The 17,254-nt window shown below is 40.2% G+C and overlaps 1 protein-coding gene across 7 annotated transcripts in view; it reads left to right on the top strand.

Annotated features, from left to right (window-relative positions):
• cacng8b (calcium channel, voltage-dependent, gamma subunit 8b) overlaps positions 1–9,867 on the top strand; it is a 51,021-nt gene extending 41,154 nt beyond the window's left edge. For 2 of the 7 annotated variants that reach the window (XM_022674000.2, XM_007256461.4), the window contains exons 5-6: positions 3,295–3,435; positions 4,287–9,867. In XM_022674000.2, the coding sequence (XP_022529721.1) occupies positions 3,295–3,435; positions 4,287–5,089 (944 nt within the window). In that variant the 3' untranslated portion in view covers positions 5,090–9,867. The remainder of the gene's footprint in view (positions 1–3,294; positions 3,436–4,286) is intronic. The other 5 variants (XR_007439566.1, XR_007439565.1, XR_007439562.1 and 2 more) reach the window with 5 other exon arrangements.
• Positions 9,868–17,254: the final 7,387 nt, after the last annotated feature.

Genomic DNA, 17,254 nt, shown 5'->3' with positions numbered 1-17,254 from the left:
TGGAGGAGCTGCAGAAATCCACAGCTCAGGAGAGAGTATCTGTCCACAGGGCAACCATTAGTTGTGTACTTCCCAAATCTGCTTTTAATGGGAATAGAAAGAAAGCTATTTGCAATTTGCAGTTTGTCACAAGCCATGTAGGGGATACAGAAAACACAGCATCCACTTTGCAAGAAACCCACCAGCTGGAAAATTCCTTTTTACATGTTGTTAAGGTGGAATATGGAGCAAGACCAGCATTAATTTCCTCCATTCCTCCATCTTAACACTTATTGTTTTTTTGTACATTTAAATACCCATTATTAAAAGCTCAAGATAATCTGGTAGGCTACAGGGTTTACATGTACATCCACTGTTTGATATCCTTTAATATCCTTTAAGAAGTGCAGGCTAGAAAGAAGGTACAGTATTTTTCGGAACCTAAATTTCTTTAATTTTCCCAAAAATCGACTTTATAATCTGGTGCGCCTTATGTATAAATTCTACCAGTCATGTATTAAGAGCAGTAAAGCCAATTTGCTGAAGTACAGCGTTATACAGGAGTTTCAGTTTAGCACTGCTGGAGAAGCATTAGCATTAGCCGCTAACCACGCTAAGCGCTAGCTCTTTTGCTGTTCAGAGGTGAGTATATCGGACTGTAGGCTGCATGTTGACCATGTTAAAACAAGCTATGTGGGACGAACTGCTAGCTGATAGTGGCCTGGCTTACCGGAACACACAGTGTTCCTCAGTGTCTCGCTGTTGGGCGGCAACTGCTTCTAGCCTTAGTGGAAATCTGGAAAGCTAAACTTACTGTAAATAAATAAATGAAAGCGCTTTACTCACCTTAATAAACAGTATTAGGAGAGAAGTCTGTGTAGATTAACATCCAGTTATCCGGGTTAGCACCAGAGCATCCCTTTCAGACAGCTTCCTCTTACAGCGTCCACAGTTAATCCTGTTGGATGTGGTTGGTCCTTCTTGGTGGTATGCTGACATTACCCTGGATACTGTGGCTCTTGATACATCACAAAGACTTGCTGTCTTGGTCACAGATGCGTCAGCAAGACATGCACCAACAATTTGTCCTCTTTTGAACTCTGGTATGTCTCCCATAATGTTGTGTGCATTGTAATATATTTTGAGCAAAACTGTGCTCTTACCCTGCTAATTGAACCTTCACACTCTGCTCTTACTGGTGCTCTTAATGTGCAATTAATGAAGATTGACCACCAGGCTGCTCCAATTTAGCCATGATGAAACCTCCCACACTAAAATGACAGGTGTTTCAGTTTCATTGTACAACCCCTGTATATAGTGTGCCTTATAGTGCGAAAAATATGGTACTTAGTCTCCAGTCTATCCCTGACTCTGGTGTTGTGTTAGCAGCAGTTTGAGTGTTTCTGTGAAAGACCATGCTACGCTATGCTACTGCTAGCTAGCATCATGTGATTAGGGGATCCTAGAGAGTAGGCAGGATTGGAAATGACTAAATTGCGAGTGTGAGAATCTGTGAGAAGATGCGAATGCAGGATGAAACGCGGCTCGAAGTCGGGTAGCTTACGTCCAGCTGAAGTGCCATGTTGAGGAGACTCGCGCCGCGAGAGGAGCTGAGGTCTATTTTTGGACGGCGTGGGCCGTGAGAGTCCGGATGAGTGCTGTGAGTTGAAATGCTTCAGGGAAACTGTGTGGCACTGTCGGGTACAGCTGTGGACTGGGTCCGTGTGCACACACACACACATATACAGACACACACAAACTTACACAAACTTACACACACACATATATATACACACGCATGCACACACGTACTACTTGGCATTTGGTTGGTATTTAGATGGCATTTCCCCTCACTGTCCCGGCAAAGCTGGTCCCAGATGGGATTCAGGACTGTGAGGAAAAGCAGTTTCTCTCCTGAGGCCCTTTTTTTTCTCTTACACACACACACTCACACACTCGCACAGGAAAGGCATGATTTAATTATCCAGATGCGTCAGAGTAATTAATGTTCTTCCTACTCAGTGGAACGATAAGATCTGCTTCTGTGTTTTTCTGTAGTCACCTGGTCTGACCCTGATTCCTCTAATGCAAGTACTAATGCAACTACTTATCATCATGTAATAATGATAAATACATGTTAAAAATGCATAATAAATTGCATAATTATAAGATCACCTATAAGGACTTAATTTTTTACATTTTGACTTTATTTATTACATTTTGAATTTATAAGGCATTGCAATTTTATTGGTATATACAGTGCATTAAAAATATTCATACTCCTTGAGACTTTCCAATTTTTTTCACGTTACATCCACAAGTAATTTTTTTATTGGGCTTTTTTATGTGATAGACCAACGATAGACCAAGCTTTTAAAAATCGCTTTCTTCTCAAAGACCAGATTTTATTTATTTTTTTATCCCATTTTTTATTAATTTTAGGGTCATTGTCTTGCTGGAAGGTTCTAACATGTTTTCTTCCAGGATTGCACCATCCTTATTTTCCAGCTTCCCTTTCCCTTTCCCAGCATCCTCACAGCATGATGCTGCCACACAGGGGGATGTGTGCTATTAGTTTTCTGACATACATATGTTTTTATATTTAGGCCAAAAAGATTACCTTTGGTCTCATTTGACCACAGCACCTTCCTCTACATGTTTGAAGTGTCCCCTGGATGGATTTCTTATGGCTTGCTTTTAAAAATGGCTTTCTTCTTGCCACTCTTCCATAAAGACCATATTTGTGGCCTTCTAAACCTTTAATAGTTGTGGTGTAAACAGAGTCTTTCACCTTAGTTATGGATCTATGCAGCTCCTCTAGAGTCACCATGGGCCTCTCTGCTGCTTCTCTAATTAGTATGGCCATGTCTTTGTAGGTTTGCCTTTGTGCTGTACTCTTTCCATTTTGGGATGATGGGTTGAACAGTGCTCTATTTTTAAATTACACACTGGTGAACTCTATTTACTAATTAGGAGAGTTCTGAAGGCAATTAGTTACACTAGATTTTATGTTAGTGTGTCTGAATACAGAGGAATGAATACAAAAGCACAATAAACTTTTCAGATTTCTATTCATTACAAATTAATTACCAGTACATATTAATTTCTTTTCACTTCACAGTTACTTGTTATTTTGTGTTGGTTTATAATGTAAATCCCAGTAAGTCACACTTAAAGGTGTAGGTGTAATATGAAATACAGTGAAAAAGTTCAAGGAAATTCTGGATATTAATGGAATTAGAATTGAATTCTCGTTATCAAACTTTTTGATTGCATGTTTTCCTTTATTCTCTCTCTTTCTCTCTCTTTCTGCAGGGGTGGTTAGAGCCTCGAACATCTTCCCCATCCTCAGTGCCATCCTGCTGCTGATGGGCGGAGTCTGTATCGCTGCCAGTCGTTTCTACAAGAGTAAAAGGAATATCATACTGGGGGCTGGCATCCTGTTCGTAGCTGCAGGTGTGTTCTAGTCACTGCCTCTGTTTACTGTTACAGAAAGTCTTTTTTTAACTGAATCAGTGAATTGTGTTTTTTTAAGACATTAGTAACAATACTATCCTACAAATACTATGTTTAAAATGCAAACACAATGCCTTATAATGACCATCACAAACATATACAATAACTTTCATAAGTCAATGTGTTTTCTTTCCTTTTATGTTTTTTTACATTGTGAACTTAATATTGAAGACTATATTAAAGCTATACAGCAACACATGCTGAATTATTCAGTGAACACAAAGTGTTAAACAAACTAGAATATGTTTTATATAGCAGTGTCAATTAAATCACGATAATATTCTGTGGTTAACTGCGATTAATCGCACTTGTTCTTCTTAAGATGCTTAAGAAATGTTTAGTGAATATTTAAATGTAACTCTGCTAAATAAAAAAGGGAGTTTTCACACCTGTTAGTTGCTTTCTATGATCTGGATCAGTTGATGAAATTGGTTACTTTACACAGACATAAACCTAAACACAGTGTTTTAATGGGACGTGCAGCGCAGAGTCGTGCAGCTGCGAGCAGTGAAAGCTGCACATACCATGTAAACATGTAGTGTACACAGCATGGAGCAGCAGAGACAGTGTTTGTTTATAGCCGTATGTTATCTGGCTAATATACCAGATTAAACTGCATGCACTGCATGCCTTATCAGCTTAGCTTTCGTTTTTGATCATTTACTGTGTTATTAAAAAAAGAGACAATGTAACAGAACGTAGCAGAACATCAGAACTCATCTAATTTCACTTTAATTCACTTTATTGCTCTAATAAATCTGTTTGTGTTTGGTCTGTGTTTTGATCTACAGGTCTGAGCAACATCATCGGCGTTATTGTGTACATCTCTGCAGCGCTGGGCGACATCTCCCCGAAGAAAGACGAGGATAAGAAGTGGCAGTACTCGTACGGGTGGTCCTTCTACTTCGGAGGTCTGTCCTTCATCCTGGCCGAGATGGTGGGCGTGCTGGCTGTGAACATCTACATCGAGAAGAACAAGGAGCTGCGCTGCCGCTCTCGCACCGACATCTTTAAGAGCACCACTCACGCCATGCTGCGGTTGCCTAGCTACCGATTCCGCCGTCGCTCGCGCTCCAGCTCTCGCTCCACGGACCCGTCCCGCTCTCGCGACCCCTCTCCGGTGGGCGGTCCACCGGGGAGCAAGAACTTCGGCCTGCCGCCCTCGGCCCTCCTGAGCCAGGGGCCGGTCTCCGTTTCTACTCTTCCCAACCCGCACTCTCGCTCGGTTCTGCCAGGGGGCGACATTTCACTCTACACGCTTTCTCGGGACCCCAAGCTGGTCAGCGGCCCCCCTCCTCTCTACGGGACGGTGGACCGGGCCACTCTCTACCAGCTGCACAACTGCTTTCCTAAAGAGGGCGGAGGAGGGGGCGGGATGATGATGAGCGGGACGCTGCCCTCGCTGAAGTCCCACAACCCGGCGTCGGGCGGTCAGAATTCGTCCAGCGCAGGGAATTCGGTCCCGCCCTCGCAACCGCCTCCGCCTTTCTCCGCCTCCACCGTGGAGAGGGAGCGGGGCATGGGGACGCTGGACCGGCTGGGCAAAGCCGAGAGCAACTCCAACACTCTGAACCGGAAAACCACGCCGGTTTAAACACGAGAGAGAGGGAGGAGGAGGAGGAAAAACGGGAAGAGGCGGGATCCTTCAGGGAATCGGAGGGAACGACCTGCAGGGAAAACGAAGGATACGCTCCTTTTTTCTTCCTGTCCTGAAAGATGTTTTGTTTGGATAAAGCTCGAGCAGAAGATAAAAGAATCCAAGCTGCTCATTTAAAACAACAACAACATCCCTTAAATTTTGCGTTTTATTATTTTGTTACTGACATTTTGTAGCATTTTTATTATTTATTATTTAATTCAACAATAATCATTGGATACTGTGAAGTTTACTCGTTTTTTTTTTTTTTTTTTTTTTTTTTTTTTGCTTTTATTGAAATTTAAATGGAGTGAGATTACATTCCTAACAGGGTGGTTGTTGTTGTTCTGATGAAGCTAAACAACTGCTAGCTCTTTAACAATTTCTTTAATTTCTTTTTAGTTTGATTTTTCGAAGACTTCAACTGTGATTCCTCTATGGACACTGGCCACTGCAGAAGCATGAGTGTCTGTAATATGTGTAAGAATGAGAAAATTATTATTATTATTATAAATATTATTATTATTATTATTATTAGCTTTACAGGGAGCATCCATTTTTTTATTATTAGATTTAGTTGATTTCTTTTCTACCCTTTGATAACATACATTATAGTATTTTAGTGTTAATTCTGTATATCGTCTTCCAGTTCTGTCGACAGAAGAATATATTAGTCAGTGATGGACTTATGATGAAAACTAATGACCAAGTGTTTGAAAAAATGATTTTTTTATATGAATCTGCCATGGTATTATTTTTGTTATGATTATCATTGGTAGCAGTAGACGTAGCAGTAGTCTTATCGATTATTGATAATCTCTTTTTGGGGGGGCATTACCTAAAAAAATATATTTGTACAAACAAAAAAAACTAAAAATAGAGTAGCAAAATCTGTACAAATAATCCTATCCAAAACTGTGTTTTCCAAAGGATGGAGGTAGAGTTACGAAAATAAAATGATTAAATAAATAAATAAATAAATAATAATCATACACGGAGGTGGATGTAGCGTGGGAGTGGGAGAATCATAACAAAATGCCAATGTATATTGTAATTATGCAGAATTATATTTGAGAAAAAAAATCTATATATATAGAAAGAGAGAAAGAGATACTTTCTTTAAAGTCTGTAGCAAACGGGTTCGGGGAGGGGCCTTCATTAAAAAAGGTGGGGCTGAAATGGTGGGAGGGGCATTTGTATGCATATATATATGTGTGTGTGTATATATATTAACATACATACACATATATGTATGTATGTACGTTTATAAATAAATATGTTTATATGTATGTGTATGTGTGTGCATATATACACTGAACAAGAATTCAGAACATTATTTCTACTATTACGACTCCGGAAGAAATGTTGTCAGTTGCACGATTTAATGTTTTAACATATTTAGCAAAACAAAGATACATATATGAAGAGGTTATAATGAAACAGTCTTCTAGTAGAGTCTTTGGCGTAGGCCCCGCCATCGGCCCAGGACTTGATACATCTGGGCTCTGCAGATCCTGTCGTACATTGGAGACAGGGGCGGAGCCAACCCCCGGGCAACCAAACGGGACCAACCTGGAGGCGGTGGGGAAGGAGGAGGGTAAGAACGACCATCAGCGTCTGAAAGGCAGCAAAGGTACTGAATGAGTGATCTTATTTAAAGGCAGAGGGAACAGCTGATTGGATAGGTAATTAGGTGACGTAGCATTGGAGTCTTTAGTAGAACTTTCGCTGCGCTTTCATGACCACCTCCTCGTTTCTACAGCCGTTATCCATAATATATTTTCTTTTTTTATCAACTCCACTTATCGTATAGGACACAGTGTAGTTGTAGTCCTGGTTCAGTTTCTCTGTATACTTTATTTTTATCCTTTTTTCACCCTGTTCTTTAATACTCAGGACCCTAAAGGATAGAAAACCAACACAGAGCAGATATAAGTAATATTTGGGTGGTGGGACGTTTATTCTCAGCACTGCAGTGATTAGCATGGTGGTGGTGTATGAGGTGTTAGTGTGTGTTGTGCTGGTATAAGTGGATCAGATACAGCAGTGCTGCTGGAGTTCTTAAACAGCTCAGAGTCCTGCGGGAAGAGTCCTGGGGGCAGATGCCTGTGGTCAGAGTCCTGGGGCCAGAGGCCTGTGGTCAGAGTCCTGTGGACAGTGTCCTGGGGTAACATCCTATGGTCAAAGTCCTGGGGGCAGCGCCCTGTGGTCAGAGTCCTGTGGGCAGAGGCCTGTAGACAGCTTACTATGGTCAGATGCCTGTGGGCAGAGGCCTGTAAACAGCTTATTATGGTCAGAGTCCTGTGAGCAGCCTCCTGTGGGCAACATCCTGTGGTCAGAGTCCTGTGGGCAGCATCCTTTTGTCAGATTTCTGTTGTCAGAATCCTGTGGGCAACATCCTGTGGTCAGAGTCCTGTGGGCAGCATCCTTTTGTCAGATTTCTGTTGTCAGAATCCTGTGATCAGAGTCCTGTTGGCAGGATCCTTTGGTCAGATTCCTTTTGTCAGAGTCCTGTGAGCAGCATCCTTTGGTCAGAGTCCTGTGAGCAGCATCCTTTGGTCAGAGTCTGGTGGGCAGTGTCCTGTGGGCAGAGTCTTGTGGACAACATCCTTTGTTTATAATCCAGTGGGCAGTGTCCTGTGGGCAGAGTCCTGTAGGCAACATCCTATTAGTCAGTCCTGTAGTCAGACTCCTGTTGTCAGAGTCTTGTGGGCAGCATCCTTTTGTCAAATTTCTGTTGTCAGAGTCCTGTGATCAGAGTCCTGTGGGCAGCATCCTTTGGTCAGATTCCTTAGGTCAGAGTCCTGTGGGCAGCATCCTTTGGTCAGAGTCCTGTGGGCAGCATCCTTTGGTCAGATTCCTTAGGTCAGAGTCCTGTGGGCAGCATCCTTTGGTCAGAGTCCTGTGGGCAGCATCCTTTGGTCAGATTCCTTAGGTCAGAGTCCTGTGGGCAGCATCCTTTGGTCAGAGTCCGGTGGGCAGTGTCCTGTGGGCAGAGTCCTGTAGACAACATCCTTTGGTTAGATTCCTGGGGGCAGTGTACAGTGGGCAGTGTCCTGTGGGCAACATCCTTTGGTCAGACTCCTGTTGTCAGAGTCCTGTGGGCAGCTTTCTTTTGTCAGATTTCTGTTGTCAGAGTCCTGTGATCAGAATCCTGTGGGCAGCATCCTTTGGTCAGAATCCTATTGTCAGAGTCCTGTGGGCAGTATCCTTTGGTCAGAGCCCTGTGAGCAGCATCCTTTGGTCAGAGTCCGGTGGGCAATGTCCTGTGGTTAGATTCCTGGGGGCATTGTGCTGTGGGCAGCATCCTTTTGTCAGATTTCTGTTGTCAGAGTCCTGTGGGCAGAGGCCTGTGATCAGGGTCCTGTGGGCAATGTCCTGTGATCAGAGACCAGGGGGCAGAGTCCTGTGGACATTGTCCTGTGGTCAGAGTCCTGTGGGCAGCATCCTTTGGTCAGAGTCCGGTGGGCAGTGTCCTGTGGGCAGAGTCTTGTGGATTGTGCCCTGGGGCAGTGGCCTGTGGGCAACTGCTCTTAGCTAACAATATATTTGGCTAGTAGAACGTTTAATTAACGTTACAGTTAACAATCATTAGAACATTCTGGTAACATCTCTGCAACGCCAAGTGTGTCAATATTTTAGTTTTTGTTTTAGGAATGTCACTTTTCTTCTTTCCGTAATGTTTTCAGAACGTTCCTGGAACATTATTTATTGTAATGTTACAAGCTAACCTTCCTGGAACCTTTTCAATAGGTTGTTAAATGTTTTTAGAATGTTCCCTGTTAGCTGAGTGACTGGAAACAGTGTTTAAAAACTCCAGCAGCACTGCTGTATCTGAGCCACTTATACCATTAGCACAACACACACTAACACCCCATACACCACCACCATGCTACTCAGTGCTAATCAATGCAGTGCTGAGAAAAATTATCCATCACCCAAAAAATAATAATATCTGCGCTGTGGTGGTCTATCCTGAGGGTCCTAAGTATTAAAGAACATGTCAAAGAAGGATAATAATAAAGTATACAGGAAGTGTACGGAAAAAACAAACAAGAGGACTACAATCCTTTGTATAGAAACAAAAGGTGTGAAGGTGGTCATAATGTTCTGTTTGATCTGTGTATATACTCGAGCACATACACACACACACATTAGGACACTGTCTTCCTCTAAAGCCCTGATTGGGTTAGCCGTATGTGTGTGTTGGGGGCATGCCCTGTGTGATTTGTAGTTTTCTTCTACCCTTGTGTCACATGACCATGCCAGCATTTTCATGGCGATGCTTCCACAATGAAAAAAAAAGAACAAAAACACAGAAACAGAACTTTCACTGTGCTGCACCTGATCCCATTCGACCTTTAACCTTTCTGCTTCTTCCAATCAGAGACTGGAGAGCGTTCAGCTGGAACACCAAGCCACACCCCCCTTTCTAGCCCACACGGGGTCAACACAGGACACTGTACACTATGGAGCCATCAGCACACACACACACAAACACAAATGATTGCAACTGGAATATTTTTTTTCTCTCTTTTTTTTGTAAACTGGTCAAGAACATGCAAAAACGCGGCACACGGACTGCATTCATGTGGGCGACTCTAATACTCTGTAGTGGGAGTAGATATATACAAATACCAGAAGAAGAAGAAGAAGAAGAATATGGTTTATCTAAATGTGTGATAAACTCAAACACTGTATTGCACGAATTTTATAATATAAAAATGAAGAAAGCCCGGCTGTGTGATGTCATCATTACGGGTCTGAACATTAGATGTAATACTAATATACAGTATGGTCCAATCCCATTTCACCCCTTGGCCCTACCACTTACCCCTACCCCTTTTAACTCTTTTCGAGTGTAAACCTTCCCTTGGAACAGAGTTACAATAATAGAAAGGGGTGAAATCCTCCCCCTAAGAACTGGAACAACCCTTCAAGCCCCTGATACGTCATCAGGAGCGCTAAAGTTCAGTAACCTAGCTGCTGCTGCTGATTAACTGGTTAACTTTAGAGCTTTATCGTATGTCTTCAGAAAGAGGGGAAATTGTGCAGAAATGAATTATTATTTTCTCTTTCTTAATTCCTCTATGATGGGGAGCAGAAATTGCTAAGCTTTGATTAGCTTTTATTTTATTTTTCTGTTCCGCCTTAAATGCGGCAGCCCCTGCCCTCTGTTGTACCATTTAAGGTGGAACGGGAAAGTTAGCTAGCTACCAAACTACTGAGACAAACTACTAGCGATCTTTTTGTATGCTTGTTTTGAAGACTTTCGGCTATAAAACATTGAAACTGTACATTAAACTATGGTAATATAGTGCTAAGCATCACTTTTAACAAGAAAAATATATACAGTTGTGGATTTCTTTGGTCACTTTTTGCGCCATCTTGCCAGTGATTCTTATAACCCTCGGTTTGAAGTGTGCATCTAAAAAATCTTCGTATGAAGAGCTAACAAGCTCTATCCCTCCCGCCTAAGTGGTAGGGCCAAGGTGTGAAATGGGATTGAAAATTGGTTATTGTGGTTATTATACCATTCAAAAATCCTTAAGCACCTGTGTTAAGAGCGTACTATTATATATATTTGAATTTTGTAAAAGATTTAAGCTCTTAAACGTCCTCAATAAAAATGAACTGTATTTATTAGTTAGCAGAATCCAAAGGACCCCGAGGGTTCCCCTCTGCCAAAAACCACACCAGAGGGAACAGTGTTCCAGGAGAAGAACCGCAGAGCTTTATTCTGCCAGTGCTGTGAATTAGGCTGAAATCCTCTCCGAGTACAGCAGAGCTGTTTGAAAAGGATTGTGGGATCTGAGGAGGGGTTGTGGGATGTTAGGATGTGACAGACTGAGCTGCACTGTCTAAATTAACACATCACCTGAGATTAATCTGCCTCAGTTCCTCCACAGCTCTGCCCTGCTCACTCCCAGCTACCCCAGCACACCGCTGACTGTGCTGTTCCAGCCTGGAGATCCAAAAAAATTGAGATAATAAAGATTGGCTTCAGGGCTGATGTGGAATATGGAATAATGAATGATGTTTAATTAAATAATTGGAAAGACACATTGGGGCCTATTTTAGTTATCTGTAGGCAAACCCTTATTTGTGTACTTCAATTTCGTGCAGCTTGTTTTAGTGCTTTTTAGTCAGTGTGTCTTTGCTATCGTAACAGCTGGAAAAGTACACCTTGCGTAGTTTAATACCCACAAAAAGAATGTATGCATGTAATCAGGGCTGTGTTTTGGGCATAACGTCCAGTAAACTAAACAGCGTGTCATTTGTCATTCGCTTTAAGAGGCAGGTGCGCTCTGACTTTGGCGGATTGGTATTTTAACAGCGCAGTGCTTCAGCGCTTCTCAGCCGAGGAAACTGACCTGCTTTTTTACACTGTAAAGGTAAGTGAGCAGCTCATTTACAGGAACAGCAATGCTATATTATTTTGTATTCTGTTTATTATTGATGTAAAAGGTGATTTAAGGGTTTGTGCATTGTGTAACTAGAAGTGGAGCACCTGTGTTTTTCGTTGCCAAGATAGCAATACATCAGAAATTTACCTGAACACACCTCCTTTCCAGACCACCACGCCTATCTGCCTAGATATATTCACAAGCACCATTGCTTTTTAAATGAGGAGCGAAAATAGACTGTCGGCAGGGTGTAAGATGGCAATAAACATCGCAAGCAGTAAGTGGTGGCTCAGGTTGTGGGTTCGATACCTGTTGAGCAAGACCTTGTTCAAGACCCTTAATCCTCACTGCTCAACGGGCACCGCAGCAATGTTGCCCACTGCTCCGGGCACGTGTTCTCACGAAATCACTGTGTGTGTCTTCAAGTTGTACTCATTAGTGTGTGTGTGTGTGTGTGTGTGTGTGTTCACTGCACAGATAGGTTAAAGGAAGAGGTCAAATTCCATAGTTTAGTGTACAGTGGTGCTTGAAAGTTTGTGAACCTTTTAGAATCTTCTATATTTGAGCATAAATATAAAAAAAAACATCATTAGAAGTAGATAAAGAAAACCCAGTTAAACAAATGAGAGGAAAATGAAAATAGGAGTGAATTCTAAAACTTCTACACACACCTCAGATATTACACACGCTTACACACGTTTACACACACTAGGAGCCGGAAACATTGGACTGCTTGCTGGAAGTTTAAACTTATAGAGGATTACAGGCAGCAGTGAGTGCAGACGGTGTGCGCAAACAGGCCGTAACGCACTAATATAGAGAGTCATGCCGTCTAACAGCCTCTATTAAAGGGCTATATATACAGCAGAGACACGGGGTCAAGTGTCAACCTGTAGGCTCTGATTTCCTAACTTCTGCACCCGCAGAACTTTACACACACACACACACTCTCACACAGCAAAAAAAAAAAACATTAAAATATACTGCATGTCTCTTGCTTGGGTTTTTGTTGCTGCCTTTTGCTCAAACCTGACCAAACTCAACACTACATAATATGGTATATATGGTTTTGTATATATGCATATTTAATTGTAATATACTGCATATATACAGCTTTGGAAAAATTAAGAGGCCACCTCGGTTTCAGAATCATTTTGTTTATTATTTTGCTATTTATAGGTATATGTTTGAGTAAAATAAAAAATATTGTCATTTAGAGCGTTTATTTGAAGAAAATGAGAAATGGTTGAAATAACAAACAAGATGCAGAGCTTTCAGACCTCAAATAATGTAAAGAAAACAAGTTTATATTCTCACTAAAGTTTTAAGAGTCCAGAAATCAATATTTGGTGGAATAACCCTGTTTTTTAATCACAGTTTTTATGCATCTTGGCATCATGTTCTCCTCCACCAGTCTTACACACTGCTTTTGGATAGCTTTATGCTGCTTTAATATGCTATTTTTGCTCCTGGTGCAAAAATTCAAGCAGTTCAGTTTGGTTTGATGGCTTTTGATCATTTATATTACTCTTGATTATATACCAGAGTTTTCAGATGTTTATACAGATAAATTTACTCATTAGATTTACTAATAAATTAGTTTAATCTCAATCTATCACTATCCTCAGTAATTGGATATCAAAAGCTCTAAGCGCTGCTGTTGCCCCGGCTTTGCTAAACCTGGGGATTTTTGCTCGGCAGCTTTAGCGCCGTAGGCTACCGGTAGCTGGAAGAGACAGCAGGGGGCCATAGTTGAAATTCTAGGATAATATTTCTCTCACACTTCAGCGTGATGTGCTCAGATGAGCCACATGCTAATTTTAGCCCCAGCGAGAAGCGAAAAAGCAGGAGCGAGAGAAACATCCTCTGAGTGTGAAAGAGATTTTTAATTCAAGCAAAAACAGACAGACTGAGAGACATAAACAACCTGAACGAAAGAGAGAGAGAGAGAGAAAGAGAAAGAACGACAGAAAAAAGTCTGGTAAAGAAATCTGACAGGATGACTTAATCAGAGTGAAATATAAACATATAAACACATTATGTACATTTGAAACAAAAATAAAAATCAACATTAAAAAAATGAACAAATTAGAAATCACATGCTTTCATACGTCATTTACATTTTTTCATACAGTGTACACTTCTCTTACACACCACTTTCAATAATAACTTATAATAATAATAATAATAATAATAAATAAACCACACTAGTGCTAGCCTAGCATATTTAACATACAGTGCCTTCAAAAAATATTCATACCCCTTTTAAAGCTTTTCAAAAAAATGTTTGTCACATTTTACCAAAAATGTGATTTTATGTGGTAGACCAACACAAAGTAGCACATCCTTTTGAAGTTAAAAAAAATAAATAAATAATCTTTAATAAATAAAAATCAGAACAGTGTGGCATGCATTTGTATTCATTCCCCTGTACTCTGAAACCCCTACATAAAATCTAATGTGACCAATCACATTCAGAAGTCTCAATAATTAGTAAATAGAGTCCATCTGTGTGTGTAAAAAAAATTGACAGCCCAGGCCAAGAGAGCACTAATTAGGAGCTGCAGAGATCCTCAGCTCAGGTGAGAGAACCTGTCAAAAGAGACAGAGTGGCAAGAAGAAACACTTGGAAATTTTTTGAAAACAAAAAGCTCGCATGTAGCCCATGAAGGAAAGACAGCATAAATGTGGAAGAAGCTGCTCTGCACTGTGAAACATGGTGGTGGCAGCATCATGCTGTGTTGATGCTTTTCTGCAGCAGGGACAGAGCTGGCACGTGGGTCAGAGTTGATGGGAAGATCGATGGAGCTAAATACAGGGTAATCATGAAGCAAAACCTGTTAGAGGCTGCAAAAGACTACAGACTGGAGAGGAGATTGACCTTCCAGCAAGACAATGACCCTAAACATACAGCCAGAGCTACAGTGGAATTGATTAGATCAAAGAATACTCATGTGTTAGAATGATCCAGTCAAAGTCCTAAAGACTTAAATTTCATTGGGATTCTGTAGCAAGACTTGAAAATTGCTGTTTACAGCAATCCCCATCCAACCTGGCTGAGCCTAAACTGTTTTGTAAAGAAGAATCAACAAAAAAAATCATCCTCTAGATGTGTAAAGACTTTGTGTTGGTCTATCAAATAAAATATATAAAATAACATGAAAAAATGTGGAGATGTTCATGGGGTATTAATACTTTTTTTAAGGTTCTGTGGCCTTCTGAAAAAAAAAAAGAGGAAAGAAAAGCAGCATGGCCAAACAGCATTGATTGATCTGACCAAGCTCGACCACCACTATGATCAAGCCTTACCAAAATGACCAAATGCAACACCATTCTGCATGCTTTCTTCACCAGTATAGGGTATGCTTTAGTCTAGATGTTCAGATTCAGACCATTTGAAACCAGTTACCAGTAGAAACTGGTCTTTATTCTGGTCTAATTCTTCAGCAGGATAAACATAGACAGTTTCTTCCTCCCAGGTTTAACCCTATTTCAACACACACTCCTGCTGATCAGCTTATAAATGTTCACTGTTCACATGTTAACTATTTATATACTATACACCAATCAGCCACAACATTAAAACCACTCCCAGGTAAAGTCAGCATCAATGATCTGGCTTCAATGGCATATTTTAGTTAGTTCTTGAAGCAGGAAAAAATAGACAAGTAAAAAGAATCTTAAACACTTTAAGCTGTTTAATTTCTCTGTAAGATTATATACAGTACTAGTTAAAAGTTTGGACACACCTTAAATTAATAATAAAGTCATCCAAGCTATGAAGAAAAACATGGAACATATGGAGGCTGGAGCAGTATTAGCATTAGCTGCTAACCGCAGCACTAGCTCATTTACTGTATATCGGACTGTAGCCTGCGTTTTTACCATCTTAAAACAAGCGATATTGGGGCGAACCTCTAGCTGACAGCGCCCTGGCTTACCGGAACACTCAGAGTTCCTAAGTGTACTGCTATTGAGCAGCATTTACTAGCGCTAAGAGCTGCAAACTGCGGCTAGCTCTGCTGCTAACCACGCTGTTGAAAATATTCAAGTATGTATTGCTGCAGACTGGAGCACCTCCAAAGAGGAGGGGCTTGCCTCCAAATGGGAAGTCCACCAACAGCATTTGTGCGCGAGACCTCTCTCACCACGGCTCTGGCGAATGTCATAATAAAAGTCTTCCGTGATTATTATTACTATTACTATTACTATTATTCTGTTACATTAAATTTAATGTTATATAGAATGTACTATCACATTATATTATATTATATTATATTATATTATATTATATTATATTATATAAAAGTCTACATCGTAAGGCAGGGAGACCTCACTCAACACAGCCCCATTTCTCTGCCGAATGCCACAAAAAAAGTCTTCCGTGATTAAAAAGCTCATGGATGTCAATAAATATATTAGTCAACAAATAATGATTATTTATATTTCTTAAATGTCAATATAATAAAATATGTGTAGTGTGGATGTATTTATAATATTATTGGCTATGAATAAACAACTGCATTTATTATTTAGATCTTTTACTATTTTATAATTTGAAAAATTCACAGCATGGCAAATGTTTAAACGTTTTAAATAAATAAAATGTGGTTGCAATGTGCACAACATGCATTTAGACTCTTAGAAAATGCATTTTAAAATAAATAAACATTTAATAAACAAAATAGATTAATTAATTAATCTTTGGGGTTATTTACAAGCACAAAACGTTGTGAAAAACACCATACCGCGTAACACCAAGCACCATCCTACTTGGAGGTAGGCTCCGCCTGTTTGGAGGTGTGTTCCTCCCCTTTGGAGGTGCTCCAGGCTGCAGCTATACCCTTCTCAAAATATTGGAAAATAAACAGTTTTCAGAAGAGAAATCTGTGTAGATTAACATCCTGTGCTCGTTTGACTTTGAAAGAAAATGTTTTTTTTAAGAATTACAGTTTTGTTTACCTAAGCCCTTCCTCCAGCTTCTCCATTAGAGGGGAAACAAGGCTATTACTATTGTGGTTTAAAATGCGCCTTATAACACGTTGCGCCTTATAATCTGTAAAATACAGTAATGTTCTAATCCATATTATGGCAAGAACTACTCAACGAAGAAAAGAAAAATATAATAATACTAAAGAAACAAAGGTCAGTAAATCCGAAAGAAAAAAATCGTGAACTTTGAAAGTCTCCTCAAGTTCAGTCGCAAAGACCATCAAAAACGTTTTGATGAAACTGGCTCTCATCAGGACAGCCACAGAAAAGGAAATGCAAGAGTTTCCTCTGTTCCTGAGTTACCAGCCTCAGCTTCCTGGATAAGAGCACCTAAATGCTTCTTCACAGAGTATTTTGGTTTGTTTAACACTTTTAGGTTACAACACGATTCCTTATGTAATCCTTTATAGTCTGGATCACTTTAGTATTCATTTACAATGTAGGAAAATAAAATAAACAATAAAAAAGTTAATGAGAAGGTGTGTCAACTTTTGACTGGTACTGGTATAGACTATTTAAAAAATATATTATTGCACGCTTATCACAGTATAAAGAGAAAAAATGAAGAAAATGAAGAAGGAAAAAAGTAAATAAGTAGGTGTAGGTATTTATAACTCCTCCCCTATAAATCATACTTGTGTAGGCTACACTTTAATCTATGACAAAGAGCAGTTTTTAGCATTTATATTAGTGACTATGTATGTATCATTTTATTGTATTCACA

Source organism: Astyanax mexicanus, chromosome 6 (genome assembly GCF_023375975.1).
Source record: "Astyanax mexicanus isolate ESR-SI-001 chromosome 6, AstMex3_surface, whole genome shotgun sequence".
Taxonomy (NCBI): Eukaryota; Metazoa; Chordata; class Actinopteri; order Characiformes; family Acestrorhamphidae; genus Astyanax; species Astyanax mexicanus.
Note: the sequence above shows the minus strand (reverse complement) of the source record. Positions and strands in the feature narration are given on the sequence as shown.